This window comes from Chelonia mydas, chromosome 6, assembly GCF_015237465.2.
Source record: "Chelonia mydas isolate rCheMyd1 chromosome 6, rCheMyd1.pri.v2, whole genome shotgun sequence".
Taxonomy (NCBI): domain Eukaryota; kingdom Metazoa; phylum Chordata; order Testudines; family Cheloniidae; genus Chelonia; species Chelonia mydas.
Window position 1 is genome coordinate 73,566,503 of NC_051246.2, and position 22,001 is coordinate 73,588,503.

General features: G+C 41.7%; 2 protein-coding genes across 11 annotated transcripts; one reads left to right on the forward strand and one right to left on the reverse strand.

Moving 5' to 3' along the window:
• Nucleotides 1–915: 915 nt before the first annotated feature.
• On the reverse strand, nucleotides 916–14,788 carry LOC102932396 (protein-L-isoaspartate(D-aspartate) O-methyltransferase). Of its 9 annotated transcripts, none has more exons than XM_027831490.3 (10): nucleotides 14,582–14,729; nucleotides 9,366–9,441; nucleotides 8,644–8,791; nucleotides 7,572–7,676; nucleotides 5,100–5,131; nucleotides 4,457–4,561; nucleotides 3,293–3,413; nucleotides 2,074–2,159; nucleotides 1,685–1,854; nucleotides 916–1,326 (listed from the first exon to the last, which is right to left on the reverse strand). In XM_027831490.3, the coding sequence occupies exons 3-10, from the start codon at nucleotides 8,759–8,761 to the stop codon at nucleotides 1,314–1,316; spliced, it is 750 nt and encodes a 249-aa protein (XP_027687291.1). In that variant the 5' UTR covers nucleotides 8,762–8,791; nucleotides 9,366–9,441; nucleotides 14,582–14,729; the 3' UTR covers nucleotides 916–1,313. The 9 variants fall into 9 exon arrangements, with proteins under 9 accessions (XP_027687291.1, XP_043404365.1, XP_027687290.1 ...); XM_043548430.1 differs by having other exon boundaries at nucleotides 11,852–14,589; XM_027831489.3 differs by lacking the exon at nucleotides 9,366–9,441 and having other exon boundaries at nucleotides 14,582–14,788.
• A 14-nt stretch (nucleotides 14,789–14,802) lies between these two features.
• Nucleotides 14,803–21,561, forward strand: CCDC32 (coiled-coil domain containing 32). 2 transcript variants are annotated; one of them, XM_007069380.4, is made up of 4 exons: nucleotides 14,803–14,930; nucleotides 15,802–16,057; nucleotides 17,305–17,461; nucleotides 18,577–21,561. In XM_007069380.4, exons 2-4 carry the CDS (start codon nucleotides 15,814–15,816, stop codon nucleotides 18,713–18,715), a joined length of 540 nt encoding a protein of 179 aa, XP_007069442.2. In that variant the 5' UTR covers nucleotides 14,803–14,930; nucleotides 15,802–15,813; the 3' UTR covers nucleotides 18,716–21,561. The 2 variants fall into 2 exon arrangements, with proteins under 2 accessions (XP_007069442.2, XP_043404370.1); XM_043548435.1 differs by having other exon boundaries at nucleotides 14,930–15,052.
• The last annotated feature ends 440 nt before the right edge of the window (nucleotides 21,562–22,001 follow it).

Sequence of the window (22,001 nt, forward strand, 5' to 3'; positions counted from 1 at the left end):
TGGGGGAAAGGGGTGGGTGGGTGGGCTGAGGGTTAAGCCCCCCACCTCTGCTGCTTGCAGAGTAGGGGAAGCTGCCACTGCTGCTGTGCAACGTGCTTCTCGTGGCCTACAGCACCTTCAGCCTCCTTGCCTGCCTCATTGTCTCCAGTGACTTAACAGGATTTAAAGATATTGTCCCCACTATGAAGAAAGATATCCTTGGCTTGGCCAAGAAAGCAGGTTTTGATGAGGTGGAAGAAGCTGATGTTACACAACTTCTGCAATCACACGGAGAAGAGCTAACCAGTGAAGATCTGATGCAACTAGAGGTGATGAGAGCAATGGAAGAAGAGGGCCAAGAAGTAGAACAACCACCAAGCCATCGAAATCTGACTGCCAAACATCTTTCTGAAGCTTTCCAAATGATTGAAGCTGGCTTGCAAATCCTGAGTGATGATGATCCTGACCGGGAATGCAGATCCCAAGTGATTAGGGGACTTGGTCATCTAATGACTTGCAAAAAAAAAAATTTACCAAGAAAAAAAAAGAGGAAAGCAAAACAACAATCTCTAGATGTGTTTTTTCGAGTTCAGAAAGTTCAGCAAGAGGAGCAGCCAGATAATCTACCCTCTTCCATTCTCTGACTCCACCACCTCAACCAAGCTTCATACTCAGCAATGATTGTAGTATTAAATTGCTTGTTTAAAATGTGTATAATGCCTTTTGTCTGGCAAAAAAAAAAATTTCCTTGGAACCTAACCCCCCCCATTTACATTAATTCTTATGGGGAAATTGGATTCACTTAATATCGTTTCACTTAAAGTCACATTTTTCAGGAACATAACTACAACGTTAAGTGAGGAGTTCCTGTATGTTAAGATTAAACAGATCACATACATACTGTAATTTTTCTTCAAGCATCTGATGAGCAAGTGATGAATATAATGCACTACCATTTAATCAAGTATAATACAAATGAATTCTCAAATCTGTAACAGTATTGCACATTCTCCATTCTCCATTCACATAGATATTGTATGTGGAGCCGACCAAAGAGGACAACTGGGCTTAACTGGTTTTACTCAGTCCAGGAAGAAATCAGACAAAATCTCCACAGCTTAGGAACTGGGTGCTGATTGATCTGGAGGAATATTCTTCTCTCACTCCTCCGTATTGAGTTCTTTAAAAAAAAAAAAAAAAAAAAAAAGGCCTCTGTGATGTGTCCAAGTTTAAAAAAAAAATTGATTTATAAAGCAAAGCCATACACATCTATAGTTGCTTCTTCAGGAACTGTTTCATGAGCTTTCCAAGATCATTTTGTAAATGATACTCTGTCAGACTTCATCCCTATGGGTGGAAAAAAAGGCAACTGTGTTACTGCTGTGGATGAATTCAGAATCTTCCTTTACAATGTTAATGCACATGAATAGAATATTTATGAAAACAAAAGGCTAGATTGTGATGGAAGCTAGCAATCTCCATTATTCTTTAGTCTCTAAAATACAAGGAGATGCACACAGTTCTCTTGCTGTGCCCGAGGATGTATGCCCCTTCCCTTCGTCTTGCTGGCTGCACCTGCTAGGATTCTGGGGATGGATCTTTCAGCCAGCGGATTCTGGAGGAATGAGCGTCTGTCAACATCATGCCAGTGATAAGAGCAAGTGGAACAAAAGACAAATTACAATCAGGGAAACATATTTTTTACCGAGACCACTGCTTCTCCTTATCTGTCAGGGGAACATAGATCACGCCCATCAGTTGAGTTTCCACGATTTGCCCATCACTGTTTTTGTCATACTGCATCAGAACCTGGTTTGCACCTGCAGGCCCAACTGGCAAGATCAACCGGCCACCTAGCTTCAACTGTTTCAGCAACTGGCAAACAGAAGAGTCAATATCAGCAAGGACCAGAAACAGTTTAAACAAGGAAAGAAAGACAAAAGTAAAGCTGATTATGAGGTCTACTATGTCCACCAAAGGCATTTACAGGTTTGCCAGTTTCACACAGAACAGAAAGGAAGCTAGTCCAGTTCTGTTACAGCCATGGGTGCGAGGGAATGAATGCAGACAGACGACATGTCTGTTCATTCTTACCTCCTTTGGTACAGTGTCTGCTGCTGCTCCAACATGGATGGCATCATAAGGTGCTTCTTCAGGGTATCCCTGCCTGCCATCTCCAACTGCAGAGAGGGAATGTGCAATGAAGATCCTTGTTCATGTGGCAACTCAACCTAGAGAACCCTCTATCTTTCCTTTCACTGGAAAGGTATGCGAGGAAGGCTTTTGTATGTCAGTTGTGTTGGCAATTTGGATTTCTACAAGAAGCCTACTAAGACAGGCTGCTCTATAAAGTTAATTTTTAAAGGAAGATAGATTTTGGAAACAGGCAACACCATTAGAGGAAGGAAGAACCAAAGCTGGGACGGACCCTACATGACAAAGGAGGTTAGTGCAGACACAGGACTCCAGAGACCTAGGTTTAAATTTGATGGGTCATAGATTCAGAGATATTTAGGTCAGAAGGGACCATTATGATCATCTAGTCTGACCTCGTGCACAACGCAGGCCACAGAATTTCACCCACCACTCCTACAAAAAAAAACCTCACACCTATATCTGTGCTATTGAAGTCCTCAAATCGTAGTTTAAAGACTTCAAGGAGCAGAGAATCCTCCAGCAAGTGACCCGTGCCCCATGCTACAGAGGAAGGCGAAAAACCTCCAGGGCCTCTTCCAATCTGCCCTGGAGGAAAATTCCTTCCCGACCCCAAATATGGTGATCAGCTAAACCCTGAGCATATGGGCAAGATTCATCAGCCAGATACTACAGAAAATTCTTTCCTTGGTAACTCGGATCTCACGCCATCTAATAGCCCATCACAGGCCATTGGAAGCCTCCAATGGAGATACAGTCAAAAACCAAACCCAGTTAATTGGTATTAACTGCAATCTTTACTTAAGAGGGGCTTAGTACTGACATAAAAGAGTTGTTGCACACCCATAAGGACAAAGTTGTATTGAAAGAGCTGCTTGGAGAAGGATCAATTGAAGGGCACTTGCCTACATTATATATGGCTTCAGTCAGTGCTATTAGCCACCTAACCTTTAATTTGCACTTACATGTGGAAATTTAGTTATTCAACAGAAAAATAGTTTCTTAATTAATACTACTGTGACCAGCACCTGAGTACTAAGAAAATTATGCCAACCATAGAAAGGCAGGTCTCCAGAGACAGCAAGGGCTAAGCACTGCCAGACTACAATGCATTCAGGTACAGAAATGAAACACCAAGGTCATGGGCTACAGAGCTCACCCAGAAATTTCACACGTCCAGAAGTGAGCAGAGTTGGATCATCTTCTCTGACATTTCTAATGGATTCACGGACCAGCTCTTCAATATGTTCTATGCCTACTGCTTTCCCTGTGGAACCCACCTGAAAACAGACAGATGCTTCATTATGTGCATACAGAGATTGTGCATTTTACAGGGTGTTTTACTGTTGCAGTGGAAGGATTAGAGAGAATTTCCAGGGACTTGTCTATTATGGGGAATATCTGATTAGGAGGTGCAAATTCTGTATTAAGTTAGTTTTAATGATGGGTAATCCTGTTTATAGAATCATAGGACTCGAAGGGACCTTGAGAGGTCATCTAGTCTAGTTCCCTGCACTCATGGCAGGACTAAGTATTATCTAAACCATTCCTGACAGGTGTTTGTCTAACCTGTTCTTAAAAATCTCCACTGATGGAGATTCCACAACCTCCCTAGGCAATTCCAGTGCTTAACCACCCTGAGAGTTAGGAAGCTTTTCCTAATGTCCATCCTAAACCTTCCTTGCTGCAATTTAAGCCCATTGCTTCTTGTTGATTAGGAATCCCCATAGACTGGGCTTGTCATCTTTCAGGTAACATGTATGTGTATGTATGATGTGTGCACGTACGTACACACACACACACTTACCCAAAAGATGACTAGCCCAGTCTATCGGGATTCCTAATCAGCATTCATTAGGAAAGATGTAGGCATCTGCTACAGGTGGATTGGGAAGAGGAACCAAAAGCCTTCCTTGTCAGGATTTCTTTTTGAAAATGTGACCAATTCCCTGGTAGGAGAGTGTCGTGGGCAATCTTCTAGTGCTCTAAGAGTCTATTTTCAGAAACTCTTTTCATTAAGTCATTTTCTGTAGAGTATGTTTCTTAAGTTCAACAAAGCAAGTGAAAGTCAGAAAGTGACCGTTTCTGTATATGGCACATAATTCACTCCCTTTTCAGTGTATACTGGGTTAATCTGTCTACTAGATCATACTTCTGTTGGCAGATACACCATCTGTTTATACTCAAACTGACTGGAAGGATCACATTTATCTCTTGTTTAAGCTGATCTGGGGAGAAAAACCACAATAGCTTGCTTTAAGAAGCAGATTACTTCTCTTCATATTTATCTCAAGCAAAGAAGCAAATCTTGTACTTTGCTCACCATTCTAGCAAAGCAAGCTGTGAGGTAACCACTTCCTGATCCCACATCCAGGGCCTTTGCTCCTTCCACTAGCTGATCCTTCAGCAACTCCAGAGCATGGGCATGCTATGGGGATAACACCAACAAGATGATATCATGATGCACACTTTCACACAGAGATATTAATTTCTCTCATGCCCCTCCCCCAGTTTTTCCAGTCAGAACTGTCCTAATTGTGCAAGCATATTATGTTTAAAACAGAACTTTTTCCTTCCCATGACTCATTTTGCAGTGGTGTCCCAATGTTGAGTTTGTAAAATCATTCTGATGACAGCACTTTTGAAAGTTGTTAGGGATATGGATTTCACTAGTGGAATGTTTAGCAGAAAATATCTGGCTTGTGAAGAAGAGGATCTCTTGAAAAAATAGAAAACTTCAATTATTAGCCTTCATAAAACAGAGTTATTGTTTAAAGTGATTGTTCAAGGTTGACTGTCCTTCCTTAAAACTGTTTGTAAGCATTTCACACAGTTGTACAGGACACCAGTAATAAATGACATGTGGTACAAGACAGTGTCCAATGCTCAAGCATATAAGACCTATGTCAACTTGCTATTACATCTTTTAAATTAAAGCTATGAATAGAATGGAAAGTTTATCTTACCATATGGGGTGCACTGATTGTAGCCTTATATCCTGAAAAGAAACCACTGACAGTTAAACACAAGTAGTATGAAATTATGACCATGTCTGAATAATTACTATTAACTACTTTAAAAGCAGATTGTTTTTATTTTTCTTTCAATATTGCAAACCTTTTCTGTTCTCCCTCCTATCTGAGGCGATGTACTGACTTAAACTACCTCCTCTAGGGGGTGTTAATGACAGCAAAGCAATATTTCAGCTCCTGACTGTTCCAATCACCACCTAAGTGTTCCAATCAACACAACTTTTCAGGCTCATTCACTACCAACACAGTTCTTCTGTTGCTTAGAGCCCACTTTTGCAACCACTCCAATCAATAAGAATTCTGAGCACAGAATTGACCTGTTACAAGTTTGTTCATAAGGAAGGGGAGGGGCGGGGGGAGGTAATAGCCACCAAAAATAGTTAAGTACTGTAATACCACAAATTGTCTAGCATTAAGCCACAAAGTGGATAAGCTCAAAATAGAAGACCAAAAAAACCAAAAAAAAAACCCAAACATATTTCAATATGCTTGGTGTAGAAAAATAAGTTGTCTGAGAAATCAACAGAGAGGCGGTAGTGGAGGCAGCAGGGAGAAGTCTCAGAATGGATAATAATAATTCAAGGTTCACCCCTCAAGATTTCAGGAAAGGAGAAAGAAAAGCTACAAACAGTATCTGCCTGTGCTACAGATGTATGTGTCTGGAGGAAATTTAGATGTCTGTGCTGTGATACCGCAGTGAGAGAGATTTCAGCTTCAGTTTATTTAAAACGTTGATTTAGACCAAGTTGCGAGGGAAGCTTTCAGGGCTGAGTGTGCATGGGTGAAATATCAGTGTGAAGTATGGTTACTATGCCTTGTGACTTAGGGAAAAGACCTGTCCCGTAGAACGGAGTAACGCTAAAACAAAATTGTGGGTGTAGTGTTTAGCGGCAGTCATATCAGTTATATGCACCATTCATAATATTTTCATGGAAACTATTCAGTTAATGTGGACATTCATGAATGAGGACTCCTTGTGGCACCTTAGAGACTAACAAATTTATTTGGGCATAAGCTTTCGTGGGCTATAACCCACTTTATCAGGTGCATGGAGGGAAAAATACAGTAGGACTGTATTTTTCCACAAGGACTCCTTGTTGTTTTTGCTGATACAGACTAACATAGCTACCCCTCAGACACCTGTATTCATGAACGAGCAAGTCACAAAATGGCTTCATCCCTCAAATACAGGAATTCTACAGCCTAACCCCAAATTTTTATTTCCCCTAACATCCCCTCCCCCAATTCAAACATGCCTTGTGATTCAAGGTGATAGGTGGCATGGATTTTATTGCAGAGTCAGGATTTTTCCTATTATCTTGGAGCCATCCTTTTTTTAAAAAAAAAAAAATCCCATTTTCTGACTTTGCATGTGGAAGGAAAAAGTTATTTCCAGGAGGCTTTCACTCTAAGTATCACAATCCAGTTCCTGAGAGCACCAAATACTTTACTCAGGGCATACAGAAATACTAGTTACTATTTTCTCCTTTGAGTTTACACTGTTTGCATTTATCTGTTTGATTTTTGGATCTACAGATGTTTTAAGGATTTCCTCTTTTCTGGCTCACAAATGACTATTCTCAAAGGTACTGAGTATGCACAACACAACTCCTACTGAAGTCAACTGGATTTGTGGGCACACTGCACTTCTGAAATTCACACCAATGGCTTTTTGAGCAGTGTGTAGCATACACTCACTACACATGTAGCTGCAGCCTGCTTTCACTGCAGCCTGTATCCACACTTGCCACTACAGTGTGTAGCTACATGCAGCAATGAAAGGCTGCAGTCGGGGAGGCAGCAAAGAAAGGCTTGGTTGGAGGGGAGCTGCCGGAGCCTTTCACTACAGCAGGGAAATGCTCCAGCAACAGGACACTACACTGCTAAAAACAGTCGTGTAGACGTGAGCTGGTAAGGTATATAGCCTAGAGTTCAGACATATTGGGCACTCTATTTGCCCACCCATGCCAGCGGGACATGCAAGTGTCAGTATACCATACACTGCCCTAAACGTAGACATACCTTGTGTCAAGAAACAATGGTCTACCAACCATCAGGGCTAATCCTCCTATGCTTCATAAAGAGTTTTGTTCTTTAAATATAGTGGCCCCATGATCACATCTGAGCATTCCCAGCCTCCAAAGGGCAGATTCTTTTTCTGTTTCTCCCAAAGAAACCCTCAAGTAGACTCATGCTGATACTCTTCTTGATGAGCCAGCAGTAAGAGTGCACATGAAATGTTCCTCTTTCCCATTCTTGACACTATTCCATATAGGCAAGACTTGCTAGCGTTGTAAACCAAGACGTGCAAACTCACCCTGTGTCTTCCCTCCACCGTTCAATCACTGAGATTAGTGCAGCCATTACACACACCATAAAAGTGTCAATCCGCTACAAATTTCTTACCTATTGACTGAGGAGAATCCATGTATGGGAAATACTTGGTGTAGTGGGCTCTATCTGTGGCCGTTAACACATCCAAGACCCGTTGAGATTTAATCACTCCATTTTCTTAAATAAAAAAAGCCACAGAAAGAAAGATTTCAGCTATTTAGTACTGTAACATATTCAGGTTTGGACAGAGGCAGTGGAGGGTTTGGGAGGGATAGGCAATAGAGCTACTTGCATGTCTCCAGGTTTGTGGTTCAGATCTGTCCCAGGTAACTAGTGAGTAAAAGTAGCTACCCTCCAACAGCAGTTTGATGCCCTGCATCAAATGAGTTGACAATCTCAGGTCAGTTCCTAGCAGGCAAGTGCCTGCATTACCAAGCACCACACTTGGCAGTATCAGCAAAGAGGCAAAGGACTAAATGGACAGATTTAATTACACTCTGACCCCCTTACGTGGTTTTTTCAAGTCATATTAAGGCACCTTGGCAGGATGTAAAATTATGAAGTTAAGGAGAATGACTGCAGAGAAGTTCACAGTTCCTTCATTCCTAATTTCTCTGCAGTAACTCCCGCTGAGAGAACAGCTGTGGGGCTCTAGCAACAGGGGAATTCAAAGCTATTACAGTTACAACCCAAATCATTTGCCCAAAATGGAGTGGGAATACCAATAACTATTCTAGTCCCAAAACAGCTCATTGGAGTTAACCGCATAGAGCACTGACTGTACAAGTCAGTTATATCAGCTTCAGTCTCTCTATGTAATTGATTACAGAATCATACAAGAGGTGTTTTGCACATACCCAAATAAGAGACACATATGAGAGACTTTGGGTCTGGATAGTTTTTCCTACTAATCCTAGCATCGTGTCCTGTTTAGGATTAGAAACAGAACAGTTTCAGGCTGTGACATCCAGATTCTGAAGTGGTTGAAGATAAAAGTGCCAAGACTACTGCAGGACATTTTAGAATAATGGATTACAATCTCACTCAGTCTAATGTGAAAATCAAACCTACAACTGTTAAAGTACTGAGAAGTTTCATTATCAGCTTTAAATGTGAGCCCTGAGGGGCTGCCGGTGGTACTCACTGTAAAGATTGTTGAGTAGCTCAGCATGTGTTTTCCCACTTGAAGTCCAGGCCATGGTTCTTGTGAGCAACAGTCCCATGAGCACAGTAAATATAGCACACTGCAGCACACGGCTCATGTCTCAGAAATGCACAGTGGCCTCCCAGGCCTTGCATGCCAGTCATTGGGGGTGGGGGGGGGAAGAGGGTGCAGAAAGCAAGAGAGAGAGACAGACAGACTTTAAAACAAGCTCGGATAACACCCAGCAAAACTCAAATCCTTCCCAATCACAAATGGCCAAGATTAAAATGATATACACATCCTATAGCCATTAAACAATTTTAGCAACCACTACATTTATGTTACATGATGTACCTCATTACCAACCCTGAAGAATCAAGCCCTCTGACCAAACAATAGACAGAGCACGGATTGCTGCAATGCAAGAATTCCTCATATTGCTTTGCCAACATGTCTTAATGTGGACCTAGAGAAAGCACCTCCATGAATAAAAGGGTACTTCAGTTTAGGAACAGAGGTGTCAGTTAGGGCTAACTGATGATTGTTCATATGATGTGGACACTTATTCCCAGGGAACATGGAATTAAATGCCCAAACACACATGGCAACAGCTTTCTGTCACCACTAACCTGGGCTGGATTCTAACTAGCAGTATAGAAATAAAAGATTCTGTATCCAGTTATCACTTTTCTGCACTTCTCTGTGTTATGACCAACACTGACCTGTGTTTTTGAAGATTCACCCCTTCCGAAGATATGAAGATGTCCCTGGACTCACATAAGCCCTTAAATTCATTTTCTTTAATTAAAAAATTAACCAACATTACAAACACAACTTGAATGTCTAAAGAAGGAAAAAACTAAACACTATTGCTACACAAGTTTATAAGTATACAGACTATTATAGCACATAAACATAGCTCCTGCATTTCTATATTTTGCAGCAACTAAAAATTGCTTCTCACAATTCAAGGAAGTGGGGAGGAATCTGTGTCATTTAAGGGCCTTATAACAGTCCCCTGATTACTGGGGAGCTACTTCAAGTACAGTTCTGCTTTGAAGAGTGTAATGGCATTTTCTTATTCCTTGTGTATATGTGGTCAGTTGTATTGTATTTTTTTTAACATTAGAGTCAGCACATAAGTTTTTATTAGCTTGTAATCCTTTTAGTCTCTCAAAGCCAACACAGCAATGGGAGAGTGAGCTGCAGTTCCTGTTCCATGATATGCACCAGAATTTTTTTCTAACTTCCAGCCAGTGATATCAGTGCAGCCCTACTGTCTTCAGATTCTGCTGTAATGATGTCTGTGAGGTAGCAATGCTTGTGCAATCCCTTCCCCTTCAATGTAGTGCACAGATGTCACTGAGCTTAATTTGGCCTGCAGAGCTATTTTTGCTAATGATGATGTGCAAGATGGTAAAAACCCAGATTGATTGTCAGAGCCTATGCTGAGTTTGCAGAGGACTGGGTGTTGGAAGAGACTCTGACCTGTAAATTAAGCACATTTGATGCAGAAGTAATCAAGACAAACAAGAAACCTACAATGTTATTTCAGTAACCTTTCAGAATAGAACTACACCTTAAACCTATCACCCTGTGTAACAATATACAGCAATGCCACTGTGACAGTCTGTACTTTTATGTTCATTCCTTTTTCCAAGAGTGTGCTAAATTTTGTCATAATTGGATAAAAAATTATTTGTATCCAATGATTATTTTTATGCTTCATTACTTGTAGTCACTTAAAATCTTTCTGTAGTTTAGTCATAGAATATCAGGGTTAGAAGGGACCTCAGGAGGTCATCTAATCCAACACCCTGCTCAAAGCAGGACCAATCCCCAATTTTTGCCCCAGATCCCTAAATGGCCCCCTCAAGGATTGAGCTCACAACCCTGGGTTTAGCAGGCCAATGCTCAAACCACTGAGCTATCCTTCCCCCCCAAGTTAATAAAGTTGTTTTACTCAAATCAGTATGCTTGGATTGAAGTGTTTAGGAAACTTCACTTGGGATAACAGGATTTCTGCATATCATTTTCTATTAATAAAATGATAGATTTTATATGAGCTTGTATTATCCAGGAGAGGGCTGGGCAGTACAAGATGCACATTTCTGGGGAAAAGTCTGGGACTGGGAATTTGCTGGCGTTGCTCTGCAGCGTAATTCAAGTATAGCTGGCCATGGCACTCATATAATATAGCTGGGAATATATGTGAGGCCAGACCAAGAGTGGTTGCTTTCACAGCAGAGCAGTATAAAAGCCACCTCAGACTGGAGAACTGAGGAGACACAGCTGTTCAACAGTCCAGATTATACCATGTGTAATGTCACAGCCACACACCAATTTAGGACATGAAGTAAAGAATGAATCCAACCAAAGCTGCAGAGGGAACCTAAGCAGAAAAGACATAAGCTAGATAAATAGGAGTTTGGCCAGGGTACTGGAGCTCAAACACCTATTTTCACTAAAATACCACCACATCATCCTGATTTTGACTTTCTTCTCCCACATGCCACAACAGTTTGCAGAATATCAGTTGCCCAGCTTTTAGATTAAGTGGATTTAATGCTCTTGATGTGTGGACTGATGGAAGCCATTAAAGATTGCAGCTTTGAGAGTCCAAATTTTACTTTATAGATGGCTGCTAGGTAGATGTAGAGTCTCTGCCAGGGTGGATTTTCATATCTCTGAACCTTCTGCTATCTGTACATTTAGTAAGGGGGAAATAACCTTTAAATCCCTGTACTTCTCAATCACAGTTACATATAGCCTTCTGTACTGGTCAGTCATTCCCATCCCCTGCCCTCAAAGCAAAGGGAAATTAGAATTAAACCATAGGGTCTCTATAATTACTCAACTTTCATGACCAGTGTGATCTACATATGCAAACAATGATGAAAAGGAAGTGACATGCAGTCAAGTAAGATATGGAAAAAGCAAAGAGAAGGCTAAAACATGGCTTTCTGCCTTGGTCTGACCCAGAATGCTGGGAAAGGCAAGGGGAATGCCCAACTCCGCCCCCATCCCCACCAGGGCTTACTGCAGGATCCTGTTAAAAGTGAAAATTACAAATAGCGTTGAGCTAGTAACAAGTTCTCCATGTCCACTACCTGTTCCTTGACATACTTTATTGACCACCCAGAGACAAGTTTAGTTTTCAAGGACACCTTCCTCTCAAAAAAGTGAGAGTGAGGAATTCCCTTCTCACCTCAAAAGAGAGACCATTACTCTCTCCAAGTTGTACCATGATTGGCAGAAGGGTGACCCAGAACTCCAGGCTCACGGCCATAGGCAGAGGATATTTTGCACGTCTATAGCCTTTCTTCCAAGGACATCTTTAGGGTCAAGTTCACTCACAGAACATCAAACCCTTTTTTCAGACCATTTTTTTCCCCTACAGGAAGAACAGTCTCACACAAATCATGAGTTGTTTTAAATGAAATCTTATAACCTAGCTCTAGGATTTATCACAGGCAAGTAAAAGAAATAATAAGTCACAAAAGTAATTCTATCTGGCTAACTCCAGGTTACCTCTGCCTGAAACTCATAACAAAATAATATTGATACCCATACAGGATTTCTAGAGATTATTAATTTTTTCAGTTATTCCTTTTGCCATAAAGATTTTACTCATTCTGTAGAAATCACAAGTGGAGCTTAATATTGAATAGTAGTGAAACTAATGCTTTAACATATAATATTTTGTGATTAGAGTACAGATCTCTGTGGTGCAGAATGCAGCGCTGAAATGGCATAAATGTGATGTCAGTTAATATTACAAGGGTGAGGTGGATTATTTTTTTCAGTTTTAAAACTTTACTTGCAATATGAAAGTTGACTAGCATTTGTTCAGCTGAGAGATTTCCTCTCCCCTGCCCCACTGGTTTTAAAAGATGTTAAAGAAAATCAGATGGGAGAAGCCTGAAGGCAGTCCCACTGTGACATGTACATCAGAATTAAGGATTCCTTCCCAGTACAATTATAGATTCATAGATATTAAGATCAGAAGGGACCATTATGATCATCTAGTCCAACCCCCCCGTACAACGCAGGCCACATAATCTCACCCACCCACTCCTGCGAAAAACCTCTCACCTATGTCTGAGCTACTGAAGTCTTCAAATCGTGGTTTATTTGAAGTCAATGTGAAAAAGCAACCACTCCCTAGATAGGAATAAGATTAGGCCACTGACTCCATCTGATCTGGTATCTGACCACCAGCAATGGCCAAAAATGGTTTCTTCAAGACAAGGCCCCTTAAATGCACCCCAATTAATTGTGCTGTGCTGTGCATTAGGGGCAGGGGAGGAAATGCTTTCTATACCCCTACAAGCAATGAATCTTCAGATCACAAACTATTTCAGTACCTCACTTATTTTAACTTGCATAACTATAGATACTATTGCGTTGTGGAGCTGAGAATTAATGGACTGTGGGAATTTTCCTAAAAGAGAAAGCCTTAAGGCAAGGGTGCATGTGTGACAAACTACTCCATACTTAAGTGATAAAAATGTTTTTTCCATCTCTTTACAGAACTTAAAATAACTAAAAAAACGACTCTTTAATATTAATCAAAAGTTTGTTATTTTTAAAGGGTGGACCTGGAGAACACATGGCAACACTGGAATGGGATAACTGAAAGCAACAGCAGGGATTCAAGATGTTATGTAACATACTAATTTGTCAGAAGATTCCCCCTGAGAATACTGCTGATTATTACCTACAGCTTTCTCCACCTAACTACAGATTGCTTAATTACACAATCAGTTTACGCATATAAGAATCAGAGCATGATCAGTCGCAAGTTATTACAGTAGAACCTTGGAGTTAGGAATACCAGCGTTAGGAACTGACTAGTCAAGGACACACTGCATTTGGAACCGGAAGTATGCAACCAGGCAGCAGCAGAGATTAAAAAAAAGAAAAAAAAAAAGCAAATACAGTACAGTACTGTGTTAAACGTAAACTACTAAAAATAAAGGGAAAGCAGCACTTTTCTTCTATATAATAAAGTTTCAGAGCTGTATTAAGTCAATAGTCAGCTGTAAACTTTTGGAAGAACCACCATAACGGTTTGTTCAGAGTTAGGAACATTTCAGAGTTATGAACAACCTTCACTCCCGAGGAGTTTGTAAGTCTGAGGTTCTAGTGTAAAAGTTAGCTACACCAGGACCTTTTAAAAATTCACTATTCAAAGTAAGCTGTAAACGCTACTCGCTGATGTGTTAAAGCTCCTGCCCCTTCACTTATCCGAAGAGGTTTGGTCCACCCACGACCTTTCCCACTAGCGATTAGCAGGTGCAGCACAGTGCAAGGCAACACGTCGCTCGGGTATAAAAACATCCCGTTGGGAAACAACACGTGTGTCTCACTGGCCAAGGGAACGTGCAAGGTCCTGAGAGGGCTGGACAGTTTCCAGCTCTCTCCATGCCTCCCTCCCTTCGCACTTGCACCCAGGAGCGGGCGCGCAGCGTGGGGCAGGTCCCGGGCTGTGCGCTCAGCAGACAGCGAGTAACCAGGGTTTGTAAAATCAAGCCTCTGACTCCGGTGCTAGCGAGTTAAAATCGGAGGCAAACAAAACAAGCCCTCCCACCGCTCGAGCCTGCGGGAACCGGCCGGCGCTGGCAGCCCTCACCCCGGACTGGCTGGGGGCTCCAGCGCTGGGCGAAGGAGGCTGAGGGGCGCCCCCCGGGCTCGGATCGAGGCGGGCAGGTGGCACCACGGGAGGCCGCGGAAGGGCGCTCTCCGACGGGCGGCAGGGCGCGGCGCAGCTCAGCCCGCCCAGCGGAGCAGGGACTCCGGTACCCACCGAGCCCGCGGGGAACGGCCACTTAGGACTGGGGGGGGGGCGGACAACGCTACGTCCTTCCCTAGCATACCGGACCAGGACCCCGCGCTGCCCCTGCGGAAGTGGAGTGGGTCAGTGCATCAGCCTCACCTGCGCAGGCGCACTAGGACCTCCTCCGAGCCCTCATACCGCAGACAGACCCACTTTCACGACCCCTGTACTATGTGTAACAACGACTTGCCCTCCCGCGCTCCGTTTGTTATGAGAAGAGGACAAGTTCCGCCCGGTTGCAAGATGGCGTCATACCAATAACCGCGCTACGTTTCCCGCCCCTTCTCTCCAGGAGGAGGAGTAATAGGCACTTTCCTGTAGCCAATGGCTGGCACGGCAGTGCTGCCCTTCCATTCGCTGATTGGTCAAGCTACACGTCAGTGAAACCTCAGTACGTCCCCATTCGTCCTACCCTGGAAGGAAGAGGGGGCAGCAGAGAGGGACTCAGGTAGGTGGGGTCTTGGGCTCTGCGGGTATTGGGGTGTCGCTGCTGCCTCTGTGCCGGGAGGGGCTGTCAGCGCACCTCTGGCTTCAGCTGGGGAAAGGTCTGGGAGGCTGTTCCCCCAAGAGGTGGTAGCAGCTCCCCGAGGCTGATGGGCCTCCATGATGAGGCCATTGGCAGCTCCACCATCCTTTGGACTTGACCCTGCTGAGATTTTGAGCCTTTATTTTTATGCCTGGCCCATGCCCCCTGAGGCAAAGAATGTGCCCTGCATGGAAGATGGGCAGCCTCCCCCCAGTTATTTACCCAGCCCTAGCCTCTCTCTGAATGGGGATGTCCATAAAATGTGCATGAAGTATGCAAAAGCCACACTTGGCTTTTTGGGATTTACATAACCTGAGCAACAAGATTTTTGTAATCATGCCTTTTTGGTCCATGTGACTAGGCTCTGGCAAACCTGAGACTTTGTTCACTGTGGCAGAATTGCTGCATTATGAAGTAGTGTTTGGTTTGAAAATTTCAGGTTTAGCTGAATGGCCTGTAAATCACAGGATGGACCTATCAAAATCAGGGTGGCTCTTTACAAAATATAGTGTAAACTGGAGATTATTTTCAACAGACTGAGGTGCAAGCTTTTCTGAATCATTCTATTATGACTCATACAGCAATAGCTCACATAATCCCAGTATGCAAATACAATCTATTAGTACAAATTTCCCTTTATGGAAAGTGAGAAACTAGACTTTGTGATTTTTCTGAAAGGAGCTTTCTAGAAATCTAAAATCTATTTAGACTTAAGGCTGGGGAAAAAATCATGTGTAGATGGAAACATTGTTTTACAGGTGACGCTTACAATTCATCACATGTATTTTTTCAGGATTTCTGCATAATGAAAATGATTGAGAATGTTGACTCTGTAGTAACTAGGTCAAGCCAGGACCTCTGGGCTGAAATCTGTTCCTGTCTGCCAGATCCAGATCAGAAAGAAGACTTTAGTGATGCTTTTACAGATTGCTTCACAGATTCTTACATCAGTGGAGAAAGCCAGGATGAAGAACCAGATGGTTCTTTCCAAGCAAATCTGAAGCCCTGGGCACCTCTGAAAGATTCAGAGATATATTTAGCATCACTAGGTGAGTGATATTAAAATTCTGATTTCTGAGTTTGCTTCAGTCAGAAAGTAAGTTTAGAGAATGGTGAGGGCTTCTGTATCTCTGTTAATGTAATTGTAACTCAGGGGATGACACTCATACCTCTGAATTAAAAGGCTCTGGACTCAGGCTCCACATGAGGATTTGACTTGTACCCAATGTTGATAGTACACTGAAGTACTGGCAATCTGAGGAGCTTCAAAATTAGCTTGGTTGAGCTTCAGCTGGACGGTTAAAACTGAGGCCCTTTCTACACATTTCTGGGTATTTCTGTGGGTGAATTAAAGATCCCACACCTTCTTTCAAAAATAATTCAGAGTTAACCACTGTTCCTCCTCTAAAAATAGTTTCCACTGCATTTAACTATGAATGGGGAATGTGTTCTGAATTACCCATATCTAATTTGTTGCTTTGTGAAACATTTTGGGACACTTCTAATCATTCTATTAAATATGTTGTGTGCTTATGGAGAGAAATGCAGTTTACTCTTGATCTGTGACCACTGTCCAGCTTGGGGGAGAAAAACTTAAAACAGATACCAGTGGTATTTTAAGTCCTGCACACTAAAGAGACCAAAGAAAGAAGTCACTCACAGTAGTTGTGCAGATCTTCATAATGTGATCATCCCTCTTCTTTCTTGCACACTTTACATGTCTTGACATCAGTTCTTCTCTTGTGCTTTGATCAGTTGTCAAATAGTTAGTTGACACTTAAGTTCTTATGACTAGGCTTTGGAGTCAGTACCCTGTTGCAGCTAATAGGAACTCTTTGTACCTCAAAGTTACGGTTTCAGCCTGTGTGCAGAGTTGCAAGGTTTCACAATTTTTGCAACCACAAGGGCTAGAGACTTATGTCTTAAAACGACAACTTAGCGTCTGGAGCACAAGATGACAGCCTCCAAAAAGAAATACTGGCCTGTTATGCCAACACAGGCTGGCCCAATTTGACTCCTTCCTATGACACTGTTCTCTGTCAAAACTACAGTGAGCATAAGTTAATACATGAGCCAAATAAAGAAGAAATCCACAATAATGGAATTTTTAAAAAACAACCCTATTGATTTAAACAAAAGAATGCACTCCTCCAGATTTCAAGTAGTAGTAAAATAGTTAACTTTTAAATATCATTTAATCATGTAGAGTTAATCTAACCCTTTGGATTTAAACTCTCTCCCCATAACCACCTGTTTTTTCTCTTTCTTCAGTAAAACTTCTTTTTCTTCTGCGCAGAGAGAAGACTGATGAGAATTAAGGGTTTGTCTCAGGAAGTGACCTCCAAGGATATGCTGCATACTCTGGCCCAAGCAAAGAAGGAATGCTGGGATAGGTTCCTGCAGGAAAAGTTTGAGTCCGAATTTTATGTGGAGGGACATGAATCTGAAGAGAGGTAACAAACATGATGAGGAAAGGCCAGTCAGACTGATTCAGGGATTACCATTAGCAAATAGAGCAGAGCTTTCTTTTAAAAAAGTAAAATAAAATTGTTGGAGATTTCTAGTGAAGTGTGTGTGTGTGTGGGAATTACAGCATTACAGTAATATTGTTACTTTACGCTTTGCCTCTTCCGAGCAATTCACTGATATTATTACAGCATTTCAGTGAGACAGGAAAGTAGTCATATCTCCATCTTATACATAGGATGACTATGGCAAAGAGGGTAAGGCCTGAGTTTTTAAAAGTCCACTAATTTTGGGTGGCTCAATTTTGGGGTGTCCAACTTGACACATGTTGCGCCTGCTTTTCATAGGTGCTGTGACTTCAATTGCTTTATTTAGAATGGTGGGTGCTCAGGCATGCTGAAAATATGGCCGAATATGTCTCCGTTTGGAAATATCTAAAAATTTAGGTCTAATCCTAGAGTGAGAAGCTCCCTGCAGGCCAGCTCCTGATTCTGTGCAGAGCCCCACTGAAGTCCGCACTGCTCCAGCAAGAGAGATACCTGTGAGGAGCTTCTTGTAAGATCAGGTCCGGCCAGGACTTGGTGTCAGAGCTCAGATTAGAACTCTTGAGTTCCTGGCTTCTGTTTCTATGCTTAGTCTGTAGTGCTCCTGTGAGCTCTCTCCCTTGAAAATAAAGTTTTATATAAGTGCTAAGTATTAGCGTCCTCATTAGGTAGGTCAGATAAAGGAAACAGAAATTGTTCTGGCTTGAGCTGCACGTTCTCCTCCATAGCACAAAGGTCCTAGTTCCGTCTCATGAAAGATGCCATTTTCTATATTTTGAACTGCAGTCCCTTAGAGACAGTGTCCTGACTTGTGTTACAGATGCCATTAAAACATCATGTGGGGATGTCAGGAACCAAACATTCATCTTCTTGAGCACAGTGGATTCCTGTTTCTTCTCTGGCACACAGATTAGTCAGTTAATAGATCCTTCCTGTACCCATAGGAGAGCCTATAAAATGGAAGAAAGGCCTGTGGAGGGTTGACACCACCACATTTTATAATTCAATACTGGCTTTTACTGCTGCCTTATATTTAACTTCTTACTTCTTTCCCTCAGCACCCTGGAACATTTAAAGCGGTGGCTGCAGCCTGATAAAGTGGCAATCAGTACTGAAGAGGTACAGTACCTGATTCCCCCAGAGTTCCATATAGAGAAGCAAGAAACTGGGGAAGAGTCTCCAGCAGCAGAACAATGAAATGCACTCCAACCATGCAAAGCAGCTGTCCAAGGACTGACAGAGCTGCATTCAGTGGCAGTAATAAAAGGGTAGGGTGAGGAAATTGCCAATTTTTGGTCAGCAAGGGAAAGAGCTATGGACATCCAGAGGATAAAATTGCATTTGTTATCGACAGGAGTGAAGTGTCCTGCAACTTTGTGCATGCTGGACTTAAATCTTGTTTTTAGCTACGTGGTTTCCCATCTTGTAGTAAACCAGTCATTCCAGTTTAAAAAAAAAAATTTTATAATTCACTGAAATGATTACTGAACAAAAAGAAGCTGGTCAAAAAAGGTGATATCCTTGAGTAGTGTATCTAATAACTCAAAAGACTGAGTCATTTCTTCCCCCTTTCTTGTACCCTCTCTTTGTGGCTATATCTTTCCTGTTGTTAGCTTCACAGGCGTTATTCGTTGATCTGTTACAACAATTCCGCTGTAAAGTTATCTGTAAAACTCCACAATTTGTGCTTGAGTTGGCTCTAAACGGTATCCTGGAGAGATGAGAAACATTTGCCCTGTTTGGATTTGGTGCAAACTAAATGGGATCCTACTCTCCAATGATAATTATCAAAGCCTGTTTAACATTCTCCTCTTTATAATGTACCAGCCTGGAATATCACATTTATTGGACCTTCAGACAGTCTTGTATGAAAAGAGGTGTTTCTCACTCCCCCCCTCGCCCGAGAGGGGCAGGTTAGATTCTAAATCTAAATGATAGATTCTAAATCAGTGGCAGTGACAACTGATCAATGGATTATTTTCATGTTAAATAATTCCTTGTGAGTCTTACATTAAGCCTGTTTCTATAGATACTTGATCTGTTTTATCTACAGCAAGTTGTCCCCGTCCCCCCTCATTACTCAAAAGGTCTGTAATCCTGACCTTTGTATGAGACTGACTCTTATAATTATTGTATAGCTGCAGTTTCTTATATAGTATCAAGAGCATAGGGCAATAGAGAGCAATGGCTTATGTCTTCTGCTGGGGACAGTACTTAAAACTGTAATGATTAGTTCTAATACTTTATACCGATATAGATGTTATGTAGCAAATACGGATCTGTGAAAATGCACTTGCAAAACAGCTTCTTGAAATACCTACCCGTTTCTATGTCTCCATAATTGAGTAGTGCTATTGTTTCTTTTGATGCGAGCCATGGTTTTACTGCTGCTTGTGAGCAGGAAGTCCAGTAGGATGACTTGGGACTTGTCTAAATGGGGAAATTTACCTGCAGAACTATAGTGATATAGTTATGGCAGTATAAGTCCCTGCATGAATACACTTATTCCAGAATAAGTGTCTACATGAGAAATTTTCCCAGTATAACTATACTGGTCTAGTTCTGTCAGTAAATTTTCCTGTGTAGTCATGAGAAATACAGCTCATCATTTGAACATATAGAGTTGAGTCTTTTATTGGCCCACAGCTGGGAAGAATTTACGGCATTCGTGCCAGTGAAAACCTGGACTTAAGTTTTCTTCAGTGCAAAGCTATTTATTTGAAAGAATCTGGCAAGCAGCAAAAAGGTTATACAATGCTGCTTCCTAATAAGCCTCAATTCCCCAAGCATAAACTCTCTTAGTAACTATGCTGGCCCTACGCATTATCCTGATTGGCAAATAAAACAGGTATAGCTACCAGTTCTAGATGAAGACTTCTTTTCCTTTTTCTTCTCAAGCACTTGGTCTGTCAAATGTCCCCAGGGCAGCGTGTTGGCTACCCTGAAACCCTATGACCCAAAAATCTCTCGCAGAAGGGTGTTGGCTATAGCGGCCGTCCTACAGCATCACAAGCCTCCTTAGATATTAGTTGGGGTGGCAGTGGCACATAGGATTATTCCGCAGTACTTATATCCTTATCTCCAGGGAGTCATATGTCCTCCAAATATGCACTGTTGGCATTTTATGACTTGTTTTTTTTCCTGCTTAATATTTTTGGAAGGGACTACAGGCACAGACTGAAGGCCGACTAACATTTACCTTTTCATCAATCATTCACCTGAGCTCTCTTTGTTGTGCTGTCCTAAGAAGTCAGTTGATGCAAGTCAGTTAGTACCAAGTCCACCACCTGTATGTTTTCTGCCTGTTTTCTAGGTGGTCTGACCATTGACTGACCATGACAGTTCTTCCAGATCAGCACAAATACACAGAGCCCCAATTAAACATCCAAAGTACATAGTTGTGTCAGCATACAAATGCAAATTCAATAATCTCACTCAGTAACTTTTGATACCACCTGTCTGATGCTAAGGGAATGCTGCTCCCAAAATCCCCTAGCAAATTCATATTTACTAAGCTGTACCAGACCCAGGTCAACCACAGTAATTCATAATTCAGCACCATCTCAACATTAAGGACAGGAGACTTACAAGATGTGGGTTTTTAAAATTAAATTTCCACTATTTCACTCCCCCACATTTAAAATGCTATTTAAAAATAGAATGTAAGTGTAAATTTGAAAATCTCTTGCTGTATTGTACATTGATACTGAGTTTCTATTCTGTAGCTGAAACTATGTTGTCAGACTATAATGAGGGTGACTTCCTATTTGATACTATTCACAAGAACGTGTTAATGATTTCCTCTTCTTTGTAATCAGAGATTGTGGTTAGAATATTTTATGCTACACTGTAGTTTCCCTTTAAAGCTGCTAGTAAGGAGATTATACACCTGGAATCAGAAAGTCTCAAACTAAGTTGAAGTTTCAACAAAATTTAAATATTTGAACCTACAGATTGAGTAACTGAGGTAATCTCGTGCAAAAATAAACCAGTTTCTATGAGTTAAATTTTAAGTATAATATAATAAAATGAAGCTAAATATATTAATTGACTCTTCTGTTTTTTTCAGAGGGGGAAGCTTAGAGCAAGCAATTTTGGTTTTTGATTTTTCCATTTTAAAAAGTATTGAGATCCCCAAGGAAAAGGAGGATTGGTGGAAAAAGCTTTGTTGTCTGAATACATCATTAGCAACTGAGCTCTTCCTGTTTACACTAATGTGCCACCAGTCACATGGCATCCCCACTGGATGTCACTGCCCTGAACAGCATACATTAGTAGGGTGTAGTAGATTACACGCTGAACTATGGACATGTAGTCCTATGTCCTTTTGAGCCAATCTTGGTACCTCAGAGACGGAAAACTGAAAGGGGAAGTGGGCCATTGTAGTCTGTAAATAGTTCCATTCAATTCTGTCAGTGAAGCCAGTTGTGTGAGGGGCAGAGTACCTTCAGCTCCCACTCAGCTGAGTTCCACATACAATAAT